The 27,246-nt window shown below is 43.1% G+C and overlaps 1 protein-coding gene across 6 annotated transcripts in view; it reads left to right on the top strand.

The window, feature by feature from the left end:
* Positions 1-26,722, top strand: part of LOC139546390 (interleukin-1 receptor accessory protein-like 1) — a 561,546-nt gene extending 534,824 nt beyond the window's left edge. Inside the window, exons 8-12 of one of the 6 annotated variants that reach the window (XM_071354724.1) lie at positions 6,010-6,155; positions 12,368-12,511; positions 17,134-17,304; positions 21,787-21,831; positions 23,971-26,722. In XM_071354724.1, the coding sequence (XP_071210825.1) occupies positions 6,010-6,155; positions 12,368-12,511; positions 17,134-17,304; positions 21,787-21,831; positions 23,971-24,695 (1,231 nt within the window). In that variant the 3' untranslated portion in view covers positions 24,696-26,722. Of the gene's footprint in view, positions 1-6,009; positions 6,156-12,364; positions 12,512-17,133; positions 17,314-21,786; positions 21,832-23,970 lie in introns of all 6 variants that reach the window. The other 5 variants (XM_071354723.1, XM_071354726.1, XM_071354725.1 and 2 more) reach the window with 5 other exon arrangements.
* Positions 26,723-27,246: the final 524 nt, after the last annotated feature.

The following is a 27,246-nucleotide window of genomic DNA, read 5'->3' as shown; positions in this document are numbered from 1 at the left end:
GTGTATATTCAACATAACTAACGATCCGTGTGTATATTCAACATAACTAACGATCCGTGTGTATATTCAACATAACTAACGATCCGTGTGTATATTCAACATAACTAACGATCCGTGTGTATATTCAACATAACTAACGATCCGTGTGTATATTCAACATAACTAACGATCCGTGTGTATATTCAACATAACTAACGATCCGTGTGTATATTCAACATAACTAACGATCCGTGTGTATATTCAACATAACTAACGATCCGTGTGTATATTCAACATAACTAACGATCCGTGTGTATATTCAACATAACTAACGATCCGTGTGTATATTCAACATAACTAACGATCCGTGTGTATATTCAACATAACTAACGATCCGTGTGTATATTCAACATAACTAACGATCCGTGTGTATATTCAACATAACTAACGATCCGTGTGTATATTCAACATAACTAACGATCCGTGTGTATATTCAACATAACTAACGATCCGTGTGTATATTCAACATAACTAACGATCCGTGTGTATATTCAACATAACTAACGATCCGTGTGTATATTCAACATAACTAACGATCCGTGTGTATATTCAACATAACTAACGATCCGTGTGTATATTCAACATAACTAACGATCCGTGTGTATATTCAACATAACTAACGATCCGTGTGTATATTCAACATAACTAACGATCCGTGTGTATATTCAACATAACTAACGATCCGTGTGTATATTCAACATAACTAACGATCCGTGTGTATATTCAACATAACTAACGATCCGTGTGTATATTCAACATAACTAACGATCCGTGTGTATATTCAACATAACTAACGATCCGTGTGTATATTCAACATAACTAACGATCCGTGTGTATATTCAACATAACTAACGATCCGTGTGTATATTCAACATAACTAACGATCCGTGCGTATATTCAACATAACTAACGATCCGTGCGTATATTCAACATAACTAACGATCCGTGCGTATATTCAACATAACTAACGATCCGTGCGTATATTCAACATAACTAACGATCCGTGCGTATATTCAACATAACTAACGATCCGTGCGTATATTCAACATAACTAACGATCCGTGCGTATATTCAACATAACTAACGATCCGTGTGTATATTCAACATAACTAACGATCCGTGTGTATATTCAACATAACTAACGATCCGTGTGTATATTCAACATAACTAACGATCCGTGTGTATATTCAACATAACTAACGATCCGTGTGTATATTCAACATAACTAACGATCCGTGTGTATATTCAACATAACTAACGATCCGTGTGTATATTCAACATAACTAACGATCCGTGTGTATATTCAACATAACTAACGATCCGTGTGTATATTCAACATAACTAACGATCCGTGTGTATATTCAACATAACTAACGATCCGTGTGTATATTCAACATAACTAACGATCCGTGTGTATATTCAACATAACTAACGATCCGTGTGTATATTCAACATAACTAACGATCCGTGTGTATATTCAACATAACTAACGATCCGTGTGTATATTCAACATAACTAACGATCCGTGTGTATATTCAACATAACTAACGATCCGTGTGTATATTCAACATAACTAACGATCCGTGTGTATATTCAACATAACTAACGATCCGTGTGTATATTCAACATAACTAACGATCCGTGTGTATATTCAACATAACTAACGATCCGTGTGTATATTCAACATAACTAACGATCCGTGTGTATATTCAACATAACTAACGATCCGTGTGTATATTCAACATAACTAACGATCCGTGTGTATATTCAACATAACTAACGATCCGTGTGTATATTCAACATAACTAACGATCCGTGTGTATATTCAACATAACTAACGATCCGTGTGTATATTCAACATAACTAACGATCCGTGCGTATATTCAACATAACTAACGATCCGTGCGTATATTCAACATAACTAACGATCCGTGCGTATATTCAACATAACTAACGATCCGTGCGTATATTCAACATAACTAACGATCCGTGCGTATATTCAACATAACTAACGATCCGTGCGTATATTCAACATAACTAACGATCCGTGCGTATATTCAACATAACTAACGATCCGTGCGTATATTCAACATAACTAACGATCCGTGCGTATATTCAACATAACTAACGATCCGTGTGTATATTCAACATAACTAACGATCCGTGTGTATATTCAACATAACTAACGATCCGTGTGTATATTCAACATAACTAACGATCCGTGTGTATATTCAACATAACTAACGATCCGTGTGTATATTCAACATAACTAACGATCCGTGTGTATATTCAACATAACTAACGATCCGTGTGTATATTCAACATAACTAACGATCCGTGTGTATATTCAACATAACTAACGATCCGTGTGTATATTCAACATAACTAACGATCCGTGTGTATATTCAACATAACTAACGATCCGTGTGTATATTCAACATAACTAACGATCCGTGTGTATATTCAACATAACTAACGATCCGTGTGTATATTCAACATAACTAACGATCCGTGTGTATATTCAACATAACTAACGATCCGTGTGTATATTCAACATAACTAACGATCCGTGTGTATATTCAACATAACTAACGATCCGTGTGTATATTCAACATAACTAACGATCCGTGTGTATATTCAACATAACTAACGATCCGTGTGTATATTCAACATAACTAACGATCCGTGTGTATATTCAACATAACTAACGATCCGTGTGTATATTCAACATAACTAACGATCCGTGTGTATATTCAACATAACTAACGATCCGTGTGTATATTCAACATAACTAACGATCCGTGTGTATATTCAACATAACTAACGATCCGTGTGTATATTCAACATAACTAACGATCCGTGTGTATATTCAACATAACTAACGATCCGTGTGTATATTCAACATAACTAACGATCCGTGTGTATATTCAACATAACTAACGATCCGTGTGTATATTCAACATAACTAACGATCCGTGTGTATATTCAACATAACTAACGATCCGTGTGTATATTCAACATAACTAACGATCCGTGTGTATATTCAACATAACTAACGATCCGTGTGTATATTCAACATAACTAACGATCCGTGTGTATATTCAACATAACTAACGATCCGTGTGTATATTCAACATAACTAACGATCCGTGTGTATATTCAACATAACTAACGATCCGTGTGTATATTCAACATAACTAACGATCCGTGTGTATATTCAACATAACTAACGATCCGTGTGTATATTCAACATAACTAACGATCCGTGTGTATATTCAACATAACTAACGATCCGTGTGTATATTCAACATAACTAACGATCCGTGTGTATATTCAACATAACTAACGATCCGTGTGTATATTCAACATAACTAACGATCCGTGTGTATATTCAACATAACTAACGATCCGTGTGTATATTCAACATAACTAACGATCCGTGTGTATATTCAACATAACTAACGATCCGTGTGTATATTCAACATAACTAACGATCCGTGTGTATATTCAACATAACTAACGATCCGTGTGTATATTCAACATAACTAACGATCCGTGTGTATATTCAACATAACTAACGATCCGTGTGTATATTCAACATAACTAACGATCCGTGTGTATATTCAACATAACTAACGATCCGTGCATATATTTAACATATGAACTGTGAATATCTTAAAATATTTCACAAATTAAACCATAAGTCACAAATAAATCTATGATCTGAAAATAGATTCAATATAGCTCCCAAATAAAACTGCAATTTTAACAAATGTTCAGAAATCCCTAACATTTACAACTGTGGAATATGCATTTGTGCATTCAAAAAGTGCTTGTGGGTGTATATTCTGTGTTTACACAATTTCTAGAACTGTTTTTCGCCTGGTGATGTATTGCGATCCACAAATGTGGCTTCAGATGAGAATTAGAATATTTCCATTCATTGGGAATATCTTTGTGTTACGTGACACGCAGAGTGATGACATGATGATCATCAAGGAAGTAATGATGTCCAGGTGTGCGTAATGATGGGAAGCAGGTGAGCGTAATCATGGTTGCCAGGACCGGTGGTTAGTAGACCGGTGACATCGAACGGCATGACAAGACGTTCATGAAATGTGAGTCTAACATTTATTTATTTAACAAATTATGTTCACATTTTAATTAATGACTTTCATACAAATGCTAAATTTGACCATTGGGGCATGCAACCTTGAGTGTGTGCTTTCGCCCACTTCCCAAGCTAGCTAACTAGCTAACGTAAGGCGATCTTGTCACCTGAATTTCTAAAGTTTTATCAGATAATGTTCCAATTTCTTACCGCCACACCAGTTGAGAGAGTGACATGTCCTGTCAAAGACTCAATTTCCCTGCCTGAAAGAAAACAGATTGAAACATTTCTCATTAGCTTGCTAGCCAGATCACCAATTAAGGATTTTAAAACTGAGCGGTTCTTCATAATTGACACCTGTCTGAATTAACAATTACCTAGTAAGTTTAACTTTGGTTGTTAGTCTCAACAGCTGATGAGATCGCCTGCTAGCTATTGGTAGATTCCAACGCTAGCTAGTGGGCTGATGTCGAAAGCACACACTTAGAGTTGCATTCCTCAAAGGTCGAATTTAACATTCATATGAAAGTAATTTGTTGAACATGATTTGTTGAATAAATCAACGTTATGCTCACATTTCATGAACTTGTTCTTTCTACTTCTAGCTAGAAAGCGTTCTCCCAAGAAGGACGCAGCCACGATTTCATCACTCGGCGCGTCACATGACACAGATTATCCCAATGAATGGAGATAGCCGACTCTCATCTAAAGTCACATTTGTGGATTGTAATACATCAACATGCAGAAAAAAACTCTCGAAATTCTGTAAGCACAGAACACAGATCCACAAGAACTTTTTGAATGCTCAAATGCACATTCCACAGTTGTAAATGTTAGGTATTTCTGAACATTTGCTCACAAATCCTTCTACATTTGTTCAAATGGTAGTTTTATTTCTGAGCTATGTTGAATATATTTACAGATCATAGATAAATTTTTTGACTTATGGTGAATAACATAGCATTCCTGTACTTCCAGTGCTTCACAGTAAATATACTCCTGTACAGTAACACATTCATTTTATGTTTTATCACCCAGCCCGTGCTTACAGCACATTGCAAACTCAATACTTTCTGTAGGCTCTGCAGTCCTCATCTCATTCAAGACACAGCAAACCGAGTCAATCACCCAACCAATGTTTTTCCCTGTCAGCCCTGGGATTGGAAAAGGCAACTCTCCGGTTACTGGCTGGTCTCTCTAACCTCGAGACTGACTGTCTCTCTAACCTCGAGACTGACTGTCTCTCTACTGTCTCTCTAACCTCGAGACTGACTGTCTCTCTAACCTCGAGACTGACTGTCTCTCTAACCTCGAGACTGACTGTCTCTCTAACCTCGAGGCTGACTGTCTCTCTAACCTCGCGACTGACTGTCTCTCTAACCTCGAGGCTGACTGTCTCTCTAACCTCGCGACTGACTGTCTCTCTAACCTCGCGACTGACTGTCTCTCTAACCTCGAGACTGACTGTCTCTCTAACCTCGAGACTGACTGTCTCTCTAACCTCGAGGCTGACTGTCTCTCTAACCTCGCGACTGACTGTCTCTCTAACCTCGCGACTGACTGTCTCTCTAACCTCGCGACTGACTGTCTCTCTAACCTCGCGACTGACTGTCTCTCTAACCTCGCGACTGACTGTCTCTCTAACCTCGAGACTGACTGTCTCTCTAACCTCGAGACTTTTATGAAGTGAGGAGACATGGACATCGTAGTTAATAGGAAACATGAATGACTTTGTCTGGCTTTCAACGCAGTATTTATCAACTCTGTCATGTTGCACCCTCCTACGGAGGGGGACATGTGACTACTCCCACAGAGACTACCATCCACTCCATTAATGATTGTTTTCTCTTGTCTTGCAGGGTGGTCCGGGAGCACCTGGGGGAACAGGAAGTGGCCATCTCCTTGATGATCCACTCGGTGGAAGAGGGGGACCTGGGGAACTACTCCTGCTATGTGGAGAATGGCAACGGGAGACGGCAGGCCACCATCCAACTCTCCAGAAGGGGTAAGGGTTCTTTCAAATCAAATCAAATTGTATTTGTCACATGTGCCGAATACAACAGGTGTGGACCTTACAGTGAAATGCTTACTGACAAGCCCTTAACCAACCATGCAGTTTTAAGAATATATATTCTTTTAAATATAACAAATAATTAAAGAGAAACAATAAAATAACAGTAGCGAGGCTATATACAGGGGGTACCGGTACAGAGTCAATGTGCGTGGACACAGATTAGTCGAGGTAATTGAGGTAATATGTACATGTAGGTAGAGGTAAAGTGACTATGCATGGATAATAAACAGAGTAGCAGCAGCGTAAAAATGGGGGGGGGACAATGCACCCATAGCACACAACCATACCCCACAATACATTCTCCTGAAAGGATAAGGGCTCTCTCACAACCATACCCCACAATACACTCTCCTGAAGGGATAAGGGCTCTCTCACAACCATACCCCATAATACACTCTCCTGAAGGGATAAGGGCTCTCTCACAACCATACCCCATAATACACTCTCCTGAAGGGATAAGGGCTCTCTCACAACCATACCCCATAATACACTCTCCTGAAGGGATAAGGGCTCTCTCTCACAACCATTCCCCATAATACAATCTCCTGAAGGGATAAGGGCTCTCTCTCACAACCATACCCCATAATACACTCTCCTGAAGGGATAAGGGCTCTCTCACAACCATACCCCATAATACACTCTCCTGAAGGGGTATGGGCTCTCTCTCACAACCATACCCCACAATACAATCTCCTGAAGGGATAAGGGCTCTCTCACAACCATACCCCACAATACAATCTCCTGAAGGGATAAGGGCTCTCTCTCACAACCATACCCCACAATACATTCTCCTGAAAGGATAAGGGCTCTCTCACAACCATACCCCACAATACACTCTCCTGAAGGGATAAGGGCTCTCTCACAACCATACCCCATAATACACTCTCCTGAAGGGATAAGGGCTCTCTCACAACCATACCCCATAATACACTCTCCTGAAGGGATAAGGGCTCTCTCACAACCATACCCCATAATACACTCTCCTGAAGGGATAAGGGCTCTCTCTCACAACCATTCCCCATAATACAATCTCCTGAAGGGATAAGGGCTCTCTCTCACAACCATACCCCATAATACACTCTCCTGAAGGGATAAGGGCTCTCTCACAACCATACCCCATAATACACTCTCCTGAAGGGGTATGGGCTCTCTCTCACAACCATACCCCACAATACAATCTCCTGAAGGGATAAGGGCTCTCTCACAACCATACCCCACAATACAATCTCCTGAAGGGATAAGGGCTCTCTCTCACAACCATACCCCATAATACAATCTCCTGAAGGGATAAGGGCTCTCTCTCACAACCATACCCCATAATACAATCTCCTGAAGGGATAAGGGATCTCTCTCACAACCATACCCCATAATACACTCTCCTGAAGGGATAAGGGCTCTCTCACAACCATACCCCACAATACACTCTCCTGATGGGGTATGGTCTCTCTCACAACCATACCCCACAATACACTCTCCTGAAGGGATAAGGGCTCTCTCTCACAACCATACCCCACAATACACTCTCCTGAAGGGATAAGGGCTCTCTCACAAACATACCCCATAATACACTCTCCTGAAGGGATAAGGGCTCTCTCACAACCATACCCCATAATACACTCTCCTGAAGGGATAAGGGCTCTCTCTCACAACCATACCCCATAATACACTCTCCTGAAGGGATAAGGGCTCTCTCTCACAACCATACCCCATAATACAATCTCCTGAAGGGATAAGGGCTCTCTCTCACAACCATACCCCATAATACACTCTCCTGAAGGGATAAGGGCTCTCTCACAACCATACCCCATAATACACTCTCCTGAAGGGATAAGGGCTCTCTCTCACAACCATACCCCATAATACACTCTCCTGAAGGGATAAGGGCTCTCTCTCACAACCATACCCCATAATACAATCTCCTGAAGGGATAAGGGCTCTCTCACAACCATACCCCATAATACACTCTCCTGAAGGGATAAGGGCTCTCTCTCACAACCATACCCCACAATACACTCTCCTGAAGGGATAAGGGCTCTCTCACAACCATACCCCATAATACACTCTCCTGAAGGGATAAGGGCTCTCTCACAACCATACCCCATAATACAATCTCCTGAAGGGATAAGGGCTCTCTCTCACAACCATACCCCATAATACAATCTCCTGAAGGGATAAGGGCTCTCTCACAACCATACCCCATAATACACTCTCCTGAAGGGATAAGGGCTCTCTCTCACAACCATACCCCATAATACAATCTCCTGAAGGGATAAGGGCTCTCTCACAACCATACCCCATAATACACTCTCCTGAAGGGATAAGGGCTCTCTCACAACCATACCCCATAATACACTCTCCTGAAGGGATAAGGGCTCTCTCACAACCATACCCCATAATACAATCTCCTGAAGGGATAAGGGCTCTCTCTCACAACCATACCCCATAATACAATCTCCTGAAGGGATAAGGGCTCTCTCACAACCATACCCCATAATACACTCTCCTGAAGGGATAAGGGCTCTCTCACAACCATACCCCATAATACAATCTCCTGAAGGGATAAGGGCTCTCTCACAACCATACCCCACAATACACTCTCCTGAAGGGATAAGGGCTCTCTCACAACCATACCCCATAATACACTCTCCTGAAGGGATAAGGGCTCTCTCACAACCATACCCCACAATACACTCTCCTGAAGGGATAAGGGCTCTCTCACAACCATACCCCACAATACACTCTCCTGAAGGGATAAGGGCTCTCTCACAACCATACCCCACAATACACTCTCCTGAAGGGATAAGGGCTCTCTCACAACCATACCCCACAATACAATCTCCTGAAGGGGTATGGTCTCTCTCTTTCTCTCACACCCATACCTCTTAGTAATTGATCTGATGATTTTATAACCCAGGCAGCATAAACGTCTCTCCGGTCCCTCTCTCTCTCTTTCTACATCTCTCCATCCATACCCCCTTCCAATATTCCTCCTCTCCATCTTCAGTCTTCTCACCCACCAGTCTGTGTTAGGTTCAGAGCTCGTTTGTGTTTGTCACCATAGCGATGTGTGTTTGCGCTCCATTTCATTCAACTGTCTCTTTTGTTGTTGTTTTTCTTACATTCGTCCATTATTCTTAGTTCTCTGGCATGACTTGTGCTCGGCTGTCTTTATGTGGTGGTTGTCACTTTAGCCAATAGAGTAGATGTGATGGTTATTTAAGCAGCCAACAGCTCCTCTTCTTTTCCCAACAGATGAGTGTTTGGTTATTCTCATGGTTTCCTCCCAGGATGCAGAGGGAGGAGGGAGGGAGGGAGGGAAGGCTCTCTCTGAGGAAGGAAGGAGGGAGGAAAGAGGGAAAGAGAGAGCGAGAGAGGGATGAGTAGAACGAGTGTCAAGGAAATGGAGAGAAGTTGGTATAAGGATGAAGGTTATACACTTTGTGTCATGGCTCACCTAGACAATGAACCCAAATTTAGATCATCACATCCCCGTCTCCCTCTCTTTTCCTCAAGGCATCATAATCCCCCTATCTCTTCCATGTGGATGTGCTGCACAGCTCAGAGCAGAGCAGGGTAGAACAGAGCAGAGCAGGGTAGAACAGAGCAGAGCAGGGTAGGACAGAGCAGAGCAGGGTAGAACAGAGCAGAGCAGGATAGAACAGAGCAGAGCAGGGTAGAACAGAGCAGAGCAGGGTAGAACAGAGCAGAGCAGGGTAGAACAGAGCAGAGCAGGGTAGAACAGAGCAGAGCAGGGTAGGACAGAGCAGAGCAGGGTAGGACAGAGCAGAGCAGGGTAGGACAGAGCAGAGCAGGGTAGGACAGAGCAGAGCAAGGTAGAACAGAGCAGAGCAGGGTAGAACAGAGCAGGGTAGAACAGAGCAGGGTAGAACAGAGCAGGGTAGACTAGAGCAGGGTAGACTAGAGCAGGGTAGAACAGAGCAGAGCAGGGTAGAACAGAGCAGGGTAGAACAGAGCAGGGTAGAGCAGAGCAGGGTAGAACAGAGCAGGGTAGAGAAGAGAAGAGCAGGGTAGGTTAGAGCAGAACACAACATAGCAGGGTAGGATAGAGCAGGGTAGACAGAGCAGAACAAAACATAGCAGGGTATAACAGACCAGAGCTGGGTAGAGCAGAACAGAGCAGAGTAGGGTAGGACAGAGCAGAACAGACAAAGCAGAACAGAGCAGGGTAGAACAGAACAGAGCAGACCAGGGTATAACTCAGCAGAACAGAGCAGGGTATAACAGAACAGAACAGAGCAGATCTGAGCAGCGTAGACCACAGCAGAACAGAGCAGAGCAGGGTAGAGAAGAGCAGGGTAGGTTAGAGCAGAACAAAACAGAGCAGGGTAGGATAGAGCAGGGTAGGCAGAGCAGAACAAAACATAGCAGGGTATAACAGACCAGAGCTGGGTAGAGCAGGACAGAGCAGAGTAGGGTAGGACAGAGCAGGGTAGAGCAGAGCAGAGCAGAACAGAGCAGGGCACAACAGAGCAGGGCACAACAGAGCAGGGCACAACAGAGCAGGGCAGAACAGAGCAGGGCAGAACAGAGTAGAGCAGGGTAGAACAGAGCAGAGCAGGGTAGAATGGAGCATAGCAGGGTAGAACATGGTAGAGCAGAGCAGGGTAGAACAGGGTAAACATGAGCAGGGTAGAACAGAGCCGAACAGGGTAGAACACAGCAGAGTAGAACAGGGTAGAACACAGCAAAGCAGAACATGGTAGAACATAGCAGAGCAGGGTAGAACAGAGTAGACATTAGCAGGGTAGATATGAGCAGTGTAGAACAGAGCAGAGCAGGGTAGAACAGAGCAGAACAGGGTAGAACAGGGTAGAGCAGAGCAGGCTGGAACAGGGTAGACATGAGCAGGGTAGACATGAGCATAGCAGGGTAAAACAGAGCAGAACAGGGTAGAACAGGGTAGACATGAGCAGGGTATAACAGAGCAGAGCAGGGTAGAACAGGGCAGAGCAGGGTAGAACAGGGTAGACATGAGCAGGGTATAACAGAGCATAGCAGGGTAGGAAAGAGCAGAACAGGGTATAACACAGCAGAGCAGGGTAGAACAGAGCAGAGTGGGGTAGAACAGGGTAGAACAGAGCAGAGCAGGGTAGAACAGGGTAGACATGAGCAGGGTATAACAGAGCATAGCAGGGTAGTAAAGAGCAGAACAGGGTAGAACACAGCAGAGCAGGGTAGAACGCAGCAGAGCAGGGTAGAACAGGGTAGAACAGAGCAGAGCAGGGTAGAACAGGGTAGACATGAGCAGGGTATAACAGAGCAGAGCAGGGTAGAGAAGAGCAGAACAGGGTAGACAACAGCAGAGCAGGGTAGAACAGAGCAGAGCAGGGTAGAGAAGAGCAGAACAGGGTAGAAGGGAGCAGAGCAGGGTAGAACAGAGCAGAGCGGGGTAGAACAGGGTAGAACAGAGCAGAGCAGGGTAGAACAGGGTAGACATGAGCAGGGTATAACAGAGCAGAGCAGGGTAGAAAAGAGCAGAACAGGGTAGACAACAGCAGAGCAGGGTAGAAGGGAGCAGAGCAGGGTAGAACAGAGCAGAGCAGGGTAGAACAGGGTAGACATGAGCAGGGTATAACAGAGCAGAGCAGGGTATAACAGAGCAGAGCAGGGTAGAGAAGAGCAGAACAGGGTAGACAACAGAAGAGCAGGGTAGAACAGAGCAGAGCGGGGTAGAACAGGGTAGACATGAGCAGGGTATAACAGAGCAGAGCAGGGTAGAAAAGAGCAGAACAGGGTAGACAACAGCAGAGCAGGGTAGAACAGAGCAGAGCAGGGTAGTACAGGGTAGACATGAGCAGGGTATAACAGAGCAGAGCAGGGTAGAAAAGAGCAGAACAGGGTAGACAACAGCAGAGCAGGGTAGAACAGAGCAGAGCATAGAGACCAGGGATGACTATTACTCTGCAGTCTGATGTCTTCTTATTGCAGCACATGCAAACAGCTGTGTACTACCATGCACATACATATACGTACATCAAATAATTATGGTGTTGGGAAACATTATTGACTGACTCAATAGTTTTAATGACATGGTCTTTCTTTCGCTCTCTCTTTCTCTCCCCTCTGCTTTCTTTCTCCCCTTCTCTTCCTCTCTCTGTCTCCCTGTCTCTCTCTCTCAGCAGAGCTGATGTACACGGTAGAGTTGGCAGGTGGTTTGGGCGCCATTCTGCTGCTGCTGCTCTTCCTCATCTCTCTGTATAAGTGTTATAAGATTGAGCTCATGCTCTTCTACAGGAGACACTTCGGCAGCGACGACCTGGATGGAGGTAAGGGCTCAGAGCGTCAGACCAATAGGTGGCTGTTGTGTCTGTTTGATTCTCTCTCTCTCTCTCTATCTCTCTATCCTCTCAATTTCTCTCTCCCTTTCTCTTTCTTTCTTTCTCTCTCTCTCATTCTCTCTCTCTCTCTCTCTCTCTCCCTTTCTCTTTCTTTCTTTCTCTCTCTCTCATTCTCTCTCTCTCTCTTTCTCTCAATTCAATTCAATTCAAGGTTTTTTTTTGGCATGGGAAACATATGTTAACATTGCCAAAACAAGTGAAGTAGATAATATATAAAACTAAATTAAACAATAAAAATGAACTGTAAACATTACACTCACAGAAGTTCCAAAAGAATAAAGACATTACAAATGTCATATTATGTATATATACAGTGTTGTAACAATGTACAAATGGTTAAAGTACAAAAGAGAAAATAAATAAGCATAAATATGGGTTGTATTTACAATGGTGTTTGTTCTTCACTGGTTGACCTTTTCTTGTGGCAACAGGTCACATCTTGCTGCTGTGATGGCACACTGGTATACCCAGTAGATATAGGAGTTTATCAAAATCGGGTTTGTTTTCAAATTCTTTGTGGATCTGTAATCTGAGGGAAATATGTGTCTCTAATATGGTCATACATTGGGCAGGAGGTTAGGAAGTGCAGCTCAGTTTATACTCAGTTTACAGTTTACACATTTTGTGAGCAGTGTGCACATAGCCTGTCTTCTGTTGAGAGCCAGGTCTGCCTACGGCGGCCTTTCTCAATAGCAAGGCTATGCTCACTGAGTCTGTATATGCAGTGCCTTGCAAAAGTATTCACCCCCTTGGCATTTTTCCTATTTTGTTGCATTACAACCTGTAATTTAAATTGATTTTTATTTGTATTTCATGTAATGGAAACACACAAAATAGTCCAAATTGGTGAAGTGAAATGAAAAAGGTTGTTTAAAAGAATTTAAAATAATTCTAAAAACAAGAAAACGGAAAAGTGGTGTGTGCATATGTATTCACCCCCTTTGCTATGAAGCCCCTAAATAAGATCTGTTGCAAACAATTACCTTCAGAAGTCACATAATTAGTTAAATAAAGTTCACCTGTCTGCAATCTAAGTGTCACATAATCTGTCACATGATCTCAGTATATATACACCTGTTCTGAAAGGCCCCAGAGTCTGCAATACCATTAAGCAAGGGGATCCACCAAGCATGAAGCACTATGAAGACCAAGGAGCTCTCCAAACAGGTCAGGGACAAAGTTGTGGAGAAGTACAGATCAGGGTTGGGTTATAAAAAAATATCAGAAACTTTGAACATCCCACGGAGCACCATTAAAATCCATTATTAAAAATGTTTAAGAATATGGCACCACAACAAACCAGCCAAGAGAGGGCCGCCCACCAAAACTCACGGACCAGGCAAGGAGGGCATTAATCAGAGAGGCAACAGAGACCAAAGATAACCCTGAAGGATCGATCTGCAAAGCTCCACAGCGGAGATTGGAGTGTCTGTCCATAGGACCACTTTAAGCCGTACACTCTACAGAGCTGGGCTTTATGGAAGAGTGGCCAGAAAAGAAATAAGCAAACGTGTTTGGTGTTCGCCAAAAGGCATGTGGGAGACTCCTTAAACATATGGAAGAAGGTACTCTGGTCAGATGAGACTAAAAATGAGCTTTTTGGCCATCAAGGATAACGCTATGTCTGGCGCAAACCCAACACCTCTCATCACCCCGAGAATACCATCCCCGCATGGTGGTGGCAGCATCATGCTGTGGGGATGTTTTTCATCGGCAGGGATTGGGAAACTGGTCAGAATTGAAGGAATGATCCATGGCGCTAAATACAGGGAAATTCTTGAGGGAAACCCGTTTCACTCTTCCAGAGATTTGAGACTGGGATGGAGGTTCACCTTCCAGCAAGACAATGACCCTAAGCATACTGCTAAAGCAACACTTGTGGTAGGCATGTTGTGTAAATCAAATGATACAAACCTCCCAAAAATCAATTTTAATTCCAGGTTGTAAGGCAACAAAATGGGAAAAATGCCAAGGGGCGAATAATTTCGCAAGCCACTGTAGTCAAAGCTTTCCTTAAGTTTGGGTCAGTCACGGTGGTCAGGTTTCTGTTGCTGTGTACTCTCTGTTTAGGGCCAAATAGAATTCTAGTTTGCTCTGTTTTCTTGTTAATTCTTTCCAATGTGTCAAGTAATTATCTTTTTGTTTTCTCATGATTTGGTTGGGTCTAATTGTGTTTCTGTCCTGGGGCTCTGTGGGGTCTGTTTGTGTTTGTGAACAGAGACCCAGGACCAGCTTGCTTAGGGGACTTCTCCAGGTTCATCTCTCTGTAGGTGATGGCTTTGTTATGAAAGGTTTGGGAATCGCTTCCTTTTAGGTGGTTGTAGAATTTAACGTATTTTTTCTGGATTTTGATAATAAGTGGGTATCGGCCTAATTCTGCTCTGCATGCATTATTTGGTGTTCTACGTTGTACATGGAGGATATTTTAGCAGCATTCTGCATGCAGTCTCAATTTGGTGTTTGTGCCATTTTGTGAATTCTTGGTTGGTGAGCGGACCCCAGACCTCACAACCATAAAGGGAAATTGGTTTTATAACTGATTAAAGTAGCCAACTCCTAATTGGTATGTCGAATTCTATGTTCCTTTTGATGGCATAGAATGCCCTTCTTGCCTTTGTGGAAGCTTTGTGGAAGTTACCTGTGGCGCTGATGTTTAGGCCAAGGTATGTATAGTTTTTTGTTTGCTCTAGGGCAACAGTGTATAGATGGAATTTGTATTTGTGGTCCTGGCGACTGAACCTTTTTTTGGGATCTTACTGAGATTTACTGTCAGGGCCCAGGTCTGGCAATATCTGTGCAGAAGATCTAGGTGCTGCTGTAGGCCCTCCTTGGTTGGTGACAGAAGCACCAGATCATCAGCAAACAGCAGACATTTGACTTCAGATTCTAGTAGGGTGAGACCGGGTGCTACATACTTTTATAGTGCCCTCGCCAATTTGTTGATATATATGTTGAAGAGGGTGGGGCTTAAGCTGCATCCCTGTCTTACCCCATAGCCTTGTGGGAAGAAATGTGTATTTTTTGCCTATTTTAACCGCACACTTGTTGTTTGTGTGCATGGATTTTATAATGTCGTATGTTTTTCCCCCAACACCACTTTCCATCAATTTGTATAGCAGACCCTCATGCCAAATTGAGTTGAAGGCTTTTTTGAAATCAACAAAGCATGAGAATACTTTGTATTGGTTTGTTTGTTTGTCAATTAGGGTGTGCAGGGTGAATACGTGGTCTGTCGTACAATAATTTGGTAAAAAACAATTTGACATTTGCTCAGTACATTGTTTTCACTGAGGAAATGTATGAGTCTGCTGTTAATGATGGTTGCTGTTTGACGCATATCCCACAGTAGTTATTGGGGTCAAATTTGTCTCCACTTTTGTGGATTGGGGTGATCAGTCCTTGGTTCCAAATATTGGGGAAGAATCCAGAGCTAAGGATGATGTTAAAGAGTTTGATGAAGTGCTCTTTATGCCAAAGGCAGATGACCTCAGGCCTTGGATATTCCAGGACGAGATAGTGAAGACTTTGTGTTCCATAAAGTGTCCAATGTTGTTGGTCGTGTGGTTCAAGCCTTTGGCTTCAAACCAAACCACACCTCTCTCTCCGGATTTCATAATATCCTTTATCAACTAGTCTGCGTCGATGCTTTGAAGGTTGTTGAATGGGTTGTTTCTATGAAAGCCATTTCTGGTCAGAGCCTGCAGCAATAACAGTCTCCCAGGTACACACACACACACACACACAAGTCACGTACATGAACACACACACAAACTCCTCACTGACAGCCAGCCCATTGTCTCCAGTAAAAACCCAGTGAGTGAGGTGTGTGTGCGCTTGCATTCCTGTGTGTGTCTGTAGGTCACTAGGGATGCATGGGTAAGAGGGGAGGCAGATTTTCAATTTGTTCTCCATTAAGAGAGGGATCAGTCTCAATATATCATGGTATGATGTCCACCCTCCCCTGTGGACCAGCAGAGAACTGCTGTCTGCTTTGGGACGGGGAGGCTGGGACTAGGCCAACTCCCTCCCTACCCAAATCAAAGGAAAAAGTCTACCAACAAACTGAAGTTGGAGACTTTTAGTTTCTCCTCCCAGATACAGTTAGTTCTGTCCTAGTTTGGGCTAGTTTGGGTGTGTTTTCATACAGTGTTTTTTATATTCACACTTTGATTGGTTGTTTTCTGCGTTCTATACTAGAATTCTACATTGAAGTAGAGTCGTGGCCACTTGTGATATTGTCAGTTAGAATTGATTTGGATGGACGGAACGCAGTGTTAAATCCAACCATTCTAGCCATGTAATTTAACTATCAGTGGTTGGTTGAGATGTTGAAGTTGTTATTTGATGCAGGCTGTCTGGCCCCTCTAGGGAGCCTGAAAACCTCTCTCCTGCCTCAAAGAGTGTCTATATAATATAATTCTCTCTCACTTTCACATAATAAAGATTGTCATTTTTTTGTGTCTGTTCATGCCTGCATTCATATCCCTGAGTGTGCATATGCTTCACCAGACCTTTTCTGTGTGCTGTCTGTCTTTCTGTGTTTCTGGCAGATAATAAGGACTATGATGCATATCTGTCCTACACTAAAGTAGACCCTGACCAGTGGAGTCAGGAGACCAAGGAGGAGGAGCGTTTTGCCCTGGAGATCCTCCCTGACGTCTTAGAGAAACACTACGGGTACAAACTCTTCATCCCAGACAGAGACCTCATCCCTACAGGAAGTAAGTGGTGTAAGTGATGACTAGGGGAGGGGAGGGGGGAGGATGATGGGAGTGAAAGAGGGGAGGGGGTGGACGGGAGGGAGGGAGGGAGGGGGAGGACGGGAGGGAGGATGAGGAGGGGAGGATGTGGAGAGGAGGGAGAGTGTTGAGGGGAGGGTGGGGGGGTAGCGGGGGGCGGGTAGGGTGTAGGGTGGGGTAGAGGGGTAGGGAATGCGTGGGGGTGATGAAGGGAGGGTGGGGTAGGGAATGAGTGGGGGTGATGAGGGGAGGGTTGGAGGTATGGGGGGTAGAGGGCTAGGGGGTGTGTTGGGGGGGGTGTGGGGGTAGGGTGAGGTAGAGGGGTAGGGGGTGTGTGGGTGTGATGAGGGGGTAGGGTGGGGTCGAGGGGTAGGGGTGTGTGGGTGTGATGAGGGGGTAGGGGTGTGTGGGGGTGGGGTAGAGGCGTAGGGACTGTGTGGGGGTGATGAGGGGGGAAAGGGGTTGGGTTGGGGAGTGTGTGGGGGTGATGAGGGGGGAAAGGGGTTGGGTTGGGGAGTGTGTGGGGGTGATGAGGGGATGGAGGGAGGGGTGGGGTAGAGGCATAGGGACTGTATGGGGATGATGAGGGGGTAGGGGTGTGTGGGGGTGGGGTAGAGGGGTAGGGACTGTGTGGGGTTGATGAGGGGGGAAAGGGGTTGGGTTGGGGAGTGTGTGGGGGTGATGAGGGGGGAAAGGGGTTGTGTTGGGGAGTGTGTGGGGGTGTGAAGGGGGGAAAGGGGTTGGGTTGGGGAGTGTGTGAAGTGGGTAGGGTAAAGGAGGTAAGGCATGCTGTGTGTGGTTACGTGATAGTACGTTCACTAATTGTGTTGTGGCTTGTACAGTTATTGTGATTGTTCTTTACTCTGTCACTGTATCATCTGTCACTATATCATCAGTCACTATGTCATCAGTCACTATGTCATGGAAAGATCAGGTGTTCATAATGTTTTGTGTATATGTGTAGTTTGTGCAAAAAATAAACTCTAAATAATATATCCATACCATCAATAGAACACCCTTTAGTATTTTCACCTGTGTCACTTATAGACTTGTTACATGTGCTGTATATTTCTTCAAATATATCATATATTGCTTTCCCATGCATATTGTTGTATCCCCTGTTGTGGAATTTTTTATTTATCCTTTATTTAACTAGGCATGTCAGTTTAAAACAAATTTTGATTTACAATGACAGCCTACCCCAGCCAAACCCTAACGACGCTGGGCCAATTGTGCACCACCCCATGGGACTCCCAATCACGACTGGTTGTGATACAACCTGGAATCAAACCAGGGTCTGTAGTGACATCTCTAGCACTGAGATGTAGTGCCTTAGACCGCTGCGCCACTCAGGGGCCCGAGTGTATGACTGTATACATCAGCAAGTGTTATATGGATACTGTGCATTTGTTTAAACAGGCATGCACTTGTTCAGTGCATGATCATAGAATGCATGCTTATGATTGGTTGTAACCATCTGAACCGTCTTATTCCTGATGCACTCCTATAGACTGTCATGTTCCTTTCAAGATCTATTAAATGGGCAGTGGAGTCAAAAAAGTGATTTTTCTGTTTTTAAAATGATATTTCCTCACTATAAGGTTGAAATAACACCCTGAAATTGTGAAAATTATGATAATGCCCTTTTAATGTACAAACTTTTTGAGAGAAAAAAACACCTGGAATTTCAGCCTGTTCAGGTGGGAAGGAGTTTTTGGCCCACAGCATGACATCACAATCCAATTTGATTATTCTGACCAATGGACAATCTTTTATTTGCATATGTATCCTCCTACTTTGAAGGGGTAAGCGGGGTAGGCTCTAGAGTCTAGAGGATTGTCTAGACAATCCTATCCACCAATCAGGACTGTGTATGTAAATATATCGTAATTTGTATCCACACTCCCACATGATCAGACTGAGCATTTCAATGGCAAAAGGAGGCTCCCAAAAATAAATGATTGATTTTTGTATTTTGAAAGTTGCATATCTTGAAAACTTGAGTGCTGACAAGCAAAACATTTTGGGACCATGTCAACAATGGACTAAGGAAACAAATCCAAAAATACAGTTTTTGGGTGGAGTTTTCCTTTAAGAGCCCACTCCCTTTAACCGAGATGCAACATTCTCTCTCACCTTTCTAGTCCAAAGTGTATTCTACTGTGTAGCCTATGCCACACTGACTGTGCCCTCAGCAAGGGGACTGTGTAATATTGGACATGAGATACAGCTAGCTCAGTATACATGCTGTAAGGCAGATATCATAGAGTACATGTTATCCCCAGCAGCGTTCTCTCCAGTTCCCATTTAACCCATTAATACATTCATGGATATATTTTGTGTGAACATATTCTGATGCATGTGCCAATCAGTCTAGTAGTCCGTCTATGCTTATGGTCCAGGTTGTTCATTACCACGGCTCTACGTCAGGCTGGGTCAGGATGTTCAGTATCTATTACCACGGCTCTACGTCTAGCTGGGTCTTGATGTTCAGTATCTATTACCACAGCTCTATGTCTAGCTGGGTCTTGATGTTCAGTATCTATTACCACGGCTCTACGTCTAGCTGGGTCTTGATGTTCAGTATCTATTACCACGGCTCTACGTCTAGCTGGGTCTTGATGTTCAGTATCTATTACCACGGCTCTACGTCTAGCTGGGTCTTGATGTTCAGTATCTATTACCACAGCTCTATGTCTAGCTGGGCCAGGATGTTCAATATCTATTACCACAGCTCTATATCTAGCTGGGTCTTGATGTTCAGTATCTATTACCACAGCTCTATGTCTAGCTGGGTCAGGATGTTCAGTATCTATTACCCACAGCTCTATGTCTAGCTGGGCCAGGATGTTCAGTATATATTACTACATCTAGCTGGGTCAGGATGTTCAGTATATATTACTACATCTAGCTGGGTCAGGATGTTCAGTATCTATTACCACAGCTCTATATCTAGCTGGGTCTTGATGTTCAGTATCTATTATCACAGCTCTATGTCTAGCTGGGCCAGGATGTTCAATATCTATTACCACAGCTCTATATCTAGCTGGGTCTTGATGTTCAGTATCTATTACCACAGCTCTATGTCTAGCTGGGTCAGGATGTTCAGTATCTATTACCCACAGCTCTATGTCTAGCTGGGCCAGGATGTTCAGTATATAATACTACATCTAGCTGGGTCAGGATGTTCAGTATCTATTACCACAGCTCTATATCTAGCTGGGTCTTGATGTTCAGTATCTATTACCACAGCTCTATGTCTAGCTGGGTCAGGATGTTCAGTATATATTACTACATCTAGCTGGGTCAGGATGTTCAGTATCTATTACCACAGCTCTATATCTAGCTGGGTCTTGATGTTCAGTATCTATTACCACAGCTCTATATCTAGCTGGGTCTTGATGTTCAGTATCTATTACCACAGCTCTATATCTAGCTGGGTCTTGATGTTCAGTATCTATTACTACGGCTCTATGTCTAGCTGGGTCAGGATGTTCAGTATCTATTACCACAGCTCTACATCTAGCTGGGTGGGGATGTTCAGTATCAGTATTGACTCCCGAGTGGTGCAGCGGTCTACAGACTACAGGCCCTGGTTCGATTCCAGGCTGTATCTCAACCGGCCGTGATTGGGAGTCCCGTAGGGCGGCGCACAATTGGCCCAGCTTCGTTAAGGGTTTGGCCTGGGTAGGCCGTCATTGTAAATAAGAATTTTTTCTTAACTGACTTGCCTAGTGAAATAAAGGTAAAATACAGTATATATATAAAAATCTATTTCCACAGCTCTATGTCTAGCTGGGTCAGGATGTTCAGTATATATTACTACATCTAGCTGGGTCAGGATGTTCAGTATATATTACTACATCTAGCTGGGTCAGGATGTTCAGTATATATTACTACATCTAGCTGGGTCAGGATGTTCAGTATATATTACTACATCTAGCTGGGTCAGGATGTTCAGTATATATTACTACATCTAGCTGGGTCAGGATGTTCAGTATATATTACTACATCTAGCTGGGTCAGGATGTTCAGTATATATTACTACATCTAGCTGGGTCAGGATGTTCAGTATATATTACTACATCTAGCTGGGTTTCATGTGGAATAGAGCGAAAGAGTGAACACATCCAGTGAGACTACTGCTCCGGCGGTATGGTAGGCAGCTTCAGACAGAATGGGACATCATAGTTTAGAGGCTCTTACTGTAGTTACTGCACTGCTGGATGAGAGATAGATAGCTGAACGGAGAAACTGGTCCCTAGTCAGAGTTATACAAGTTGCTAAAAAACTGTTCCAGTGTGTGTGTGTGTGTGTGTGTGTGTGTGTGTGTGTGTGTGTTTGAGAAAGAGAGAGCCAAATAATAAATTATAGTTCATATGCCAGTGTTACGCAAGTCCTCTTTGCTGTTTGTGTGCTTTGTGTGTTCTCCTGTGATCTGAGTCTCAATGTTGACATGTTTAGGTCTGGCCAATGAGCTTTACCAGGATGACACAAGACTTCTTAGAGGTACATGTCCTCAGTCTCTTCCTCTTGTGTCAGCAACTGTGATGCATTTCCTCTCTGGACAGGAAGAGAAGCTTAGGGTGGGCATTTTGTAAGAGTTTACACAGCAGGATCATAGCTTTTAAGTCAGAACACACACACACACACACACACACACACACACACACACTCTAGCACACAAACACAGGCACACACACACTCACGTACACAAACACACATGCCATTGCACACAGACACACACAGATCCAAAAACCTCAGAGAGAGAGAGATTAGAAGTGATGTAGATACAGAGTGTTGACTAAGAACAGTTGTAGTATACAGGTTGGTGGCACCTTCATTGGGGAGAACGGGCTCGTGGTAATGACTGGAGCGGAATAAGTGGAATGATATCAAATACATCAAACACATAGTTTCCATGTGTTTGATGCCATTTTATTTGCGGCGTTCCGGCCATTATTATGAGCCGTTCTCCTCTCAGCAGCCTCCTGTGTTATAGTAACTCTATGTTTAAACGCGAAACTGTTGTCTGACTGCTGTCTGTTTTGTGTTGTATGTCTTGTAGTTGTCCATCCATTGTATTGTGAAGTGGTGTGCTAGATGTCTCATGTCCACATCATGTTACAACAAATATGTTACTGTATACAGTGGCTTGTGAAAGTATTTTTCCCATTTTGTTGCCTTACAACCTGGAATTAAAATTGATTTTTTGGGGGGGTTGTATCATTTGATTTACACAGCATGCCTACCACTTTGAAGATGCAAAATATGTTTGATTGTGAAACAAACAAGAAATGAGACAAAAAAAACGGAAAACTTGAGTGTGCATAACAACTCACCCCCAAAGCCAATGCTTTGTAGAGACACCTTTTGCAGCAATTACAGCTGCAAGTCTCTTGGGGTATGTCTCTATAAGCTTGGCACATCTTCAAGGCAATACTGCTCCAGCTCCTTCAAGTTGGATGAGTTCCACTTGTGTACAGCAATCTTTAAGTCATACCACAGATTCTCAATTGGATTGAGGTCTGTGATTTGATTAGGCCATTCCAAGACATTTAAATGTTTCCCCTTAAACCACTCAAGTGTTGCTTTAGTAGTATGCTTAGGGTCATTGTCCTGCTGGAAGGTGAACCTCCGTCCCAGTCTCAAATCTCTGGAAGACTGAAACAGGTTTCCCTCAAGAATTTCCCTGTATTTAGCGCCATCCATCATTCCTTCAATTCTGACCAGTTTCCCAATCCCTGCCGATGAAAAACATCCCCACAGCATGATGCTGCCACCACCATGCTTCCCTGTGGGGATGGTATTCTCGGGGTGATGAGAGGTGTTGGGTTTGCACCAGACAGCGTTTTCCTTGATGGCCAAAAAGCTAAATTTTAGTCTCATCTGACCAGAGGTCTTTCATATGTTTGGGGAGTCTCCCACATTGCCTTTTGGCGAACACCAATCATGTTTGCTTATTTTTTTCTGGCCACTCTTCCGTAAAGCCCAGCTCTATGGAGTGCACGGCTTAAAGTGGTCCTATGGACAGATACTCCAATCTCTGCTTTGGAGCTTTGCAGCTCCTTCTGGTCAATTTGGACTATTTTGTGTATGTCCATTACATTAAATCCACATAAAAATCCAGATTACAGGTTGTAATGCAACATAATAGGAAAAACGCCAAAGAGGGTGAATACTTTTGCAAGGCACTGTACAAAACATGTTATAGAACATATGTTACTGTCTACAAAACATGTTATAGAACATATGTTACTGTCTACAAAACATGTTATAGAACATATGTTACTGTCTACAAAACATGTTATAGAACATATGTTACTGTCTACAAAACATGTTATAGAACATATGTTACTGTCTACAAAACATGTTATAGAACATATGTTACTGTCTACAAAACATGTTATAGAACATATGTTACTGTCTACAAAACATGTTATAGAACATATGTTACTGTCTACAAAACATGTTATAGAACATATGTCACTGTATACAAAACATGTTATAGAACATATGTTACTGTATAGAATAATCTAAGCTGTTTTGAGTTCTCTCTTTCAAGGAGATTGATTGTATGCTGAGTGCTTTGGGTTCTCCCTCTCCCTTCATCCCTCTCTCTCTCTGTCTCTCTCCCTCTCTATCCAGCCTACATCGAGGACGTGGCGCGCTGTGTGGACCAATCCAAGCGCCTCATCATCGTCATGACGCCCAACTACGTGGTGCGGCGGGGGTGGAGCATCTTTGAGCTGGAGACACGCCTCCGCAACATGTTGGTCACCGGGGAGATCAAGGTGATTCTGATCGAGTGTGCCGAGCTGCGTGGCATCATGAACTACCAAGAGGTGGAGGCCCTCAAACACACCATCAAGACCCTCACCGTCATCAAGTGGCGTGGCCCCAAGAGCAACAAGCTCAGCTCCAAGTTCTGGAAGCAACTGCAGTATGAGATGCCCTTCTGCCGCACCGAACCCATGCTGAGCCATGAGCCGGCGCTGGACGTCAGCGAGCAGGGCCCCTTCGGCGAGCTCCAGACCGTCTCCGCCATCTCCATGGCAGCAGCCACCTCCACCGCCATGGCCACGGCGCACCCGGAACTCCGCTCGTCCTTCCACAACTCCTACCACACCACCATGCGGCAGAAACACTACTACCGCAGCTACGAGTACGACCTGCCGCCGGGGGGCACGCTACCGCCATTGCCGTCACTAGGCAACCAGCACACCTACTGCAACATCCCGCTGACGATGCTGAATGGACAGAGGCCGCCAGCGGGGAAGAGCCGCGAGCACAGTGTGGAGGAGGACCACACTAACCACGCCATGCTGCCGCTGTTGCCCAGGGAGACCAGCATCTCCAGCGTCATCTGGTGACCAGGGCGGAGCGGGGCGGGGTAGAACCATACGACACTAGCAGAGAAACGCGGCACGGTTTGGTCTGGTTTGGTCTGGTTTGACTTGGATCGCTTTGGATCGGTTTGGTGTCACGCTTCTATGAGCCAGTTCTGATTGGCTACTTTAGCTATTTCTGAGAGATTGTGATGAGTTTGGTTAGGAGTGGACCCCTGTGAACAAGCAAGACAAAGTCGGGGCAGGTTTGGTTTGGAACGTTGTCCTCATGTATGCAGAGGAGAAGGTCTTAACCCGAGGATTAAAGATTCAAACTGACAACAACAAACTGTTTGATCAAAAGACTTCAGAGAGTTTGATCAACATGAACTGTGAATAAAAAATAAAAGAACCCATGCATTGGCACTTGTGCACGCGCGCACACACATACACACACACACACATACACACACACACACACACACACACACACACACACACACAAAAGGAAAACAGGGTCTTGTACATATATTTTCAATTTATTTGTAGCATAAGCGTCTTCCTGTTTGTGTTTTTCTGTTTTTATTCAATCATGTTTGTTGCCTTCTCTACTTTGACTTTGCTTTAACTTGTCACACAGATTTATATATTTCTATTTTTTCTGTTTTTTATTTATTTTTATTTTTAATTTCAATATGCTTATGAAGAAAGCCAGTATGTCATGTATCTGCGCTGTTGTGTTTTCTATCTTGACTTTATGTAGTTTAAGAGATCCTTTTTTTTAACAGTTTTGGGGAATTGCCTGGACATTGTAACGTTTTACTCCAAGGAGCAGCATCTTCTTTTTGTTGACCTGTATAAGGTGTATATCTAGTTTTTAAAACAATCTTTTAAAAAAATCATAGAATATGCAAAAAGGAGGAAGAGCTACTGGTGATGTTGATGTAACTTCCTGTGGACCAGAGGAAGGGGAGGATTTAGGGAAGGGTCCTAGTCCTCTCCAGTCAGTCTGTCTGTCAGTCAGAGCTCTCTCTAAAGCTTCATATTTTGTATAAAAACAAACAGCCTCGCTAGCGTGATCGTGAAATCCCTCACCTTAAAAAGAAATGTGTTGATTATTTGAAAAATAAGTATATTTTTATAACAAAAAGAGTTTGCTTGGAAAGTCATACTTATTTACATTTCATCTGACATTAAGGGGGAGGGGGAAGTGTGTGTGTGTGTGTTAGGCTGGTTTTGTACACCACTTTGATATGTGGTTCCTGGTTTGTTAAAGGCCCAGTGCAGTTAAAAACGTGATTTACCTGTGTTTTACATGTTTCTACACTATGAGGTTAGAATAATACTGTGAAATTATGAAAATTATAAGGCCCTTTTAGTGTAGGAGCTGTTTGAAAAGCTGTTTGTTCAGCCTGTTTTGGAGGGAGGGAGTTTTGGTCTTTCATGGATAACACCATGCAGTAAATTAGACCAATAAGAAAGAGTTCCAAACCTCTCTGCCAATAACAGCAAATGTTCAGTGTTCCCCTTCCCACTCAAACCACTCCCAGACAGTCTTAGCAAAATTCTTGCTTGATAAATTGATATTTAGACACTATTTATTTTTTTGACAATTTTAATTGAAAACAGTCACAGAAATGTACTTAATTGTTATCCAGAAATTATTTGATATTGAGGTTAAAACAGCTGCATTTGGACCTTTAAGATAACAGTATGGATTTTGAGTACCTCATGAAAACATTTTTAGATTAAAAAATGCATTTTCAATGTTTTGGTTGAATTCTTGAAATATTTTCCCATACTAAGAAGTCTTTGTTTTTTAACCATGCTTATCCAGGTCATGTTTAAGGAAAGAAAAAGTGTGTTTGTGCTTTAAAATACTTTTAAAATTATATTTGAAGGCGTAATTTCTGAGTATGCATAGCAAATAGATACATATTCTATATATGATATAGATATTTATATAAATATATAAACACGATATTCACTTGGAAGGAAATGTCTATCTTTATAAAAACACAATCCATTCTTATCAGTTGCCCTTACTTTCTCACTGCATATTAAAAATGTTGATCTCCTCTCGATTCATTTATGTTCTGTTCATTTTACACAGTCTTCCATGGTCCAAAAGACAGAAGAGTTTCGGCCATCCAGGACCAGAATTCAATAGTTCTGCTCTGTAAGTAGTAGCTACCGTAGGCAGGCTATATGAAGAGATGATTAAACACAGTCAAACACTGCCATCTGCTGGTTAATGTTGAAATAGCAATGGCGTAATGAGACAAAAATAGGATCCCCACATACGTACACACACAGTCACACACAGTAATATGGCCAGTGAGTGTGGCAGGCTGGCATGAATACACACACATCATGCAATCTCTCTCTCTCACACACAGACACATACACACACCACGGTGGCAGGCATCAGTGATATAGCTGGTGTGTGTGTCTTCTGACAGCTGGTCTTTTATTACTACATACACGATTAATAGACTCTTTGTTATCTTTATCAATTAGGGGCTTAATTGGAAAGAAAATGGGCCCCATGAAGAGGATAGAGGGGCGGCAGGTAGGCTAGTGGTTAGAGTGTTGG

The sequence above is a fragment of the Salvelinus alpinus genome, chromosome 20 (genome assembly GCF_045679555.1).
Source record: "Salvelinus alpinus chromosome 20, SLU_Salpinus.1, whole genome shotgun sequence".
Classification (NCBI taxonomy): Eukaryota; Metazoa; Chordata; class Actinopteri; order Salmoniformes; family Salmonidae; genus Salvelinus; species Salvelinus alpinus.
This window is presented reverse-complemented; position numbering and strand designations above follow the sequence as displayed.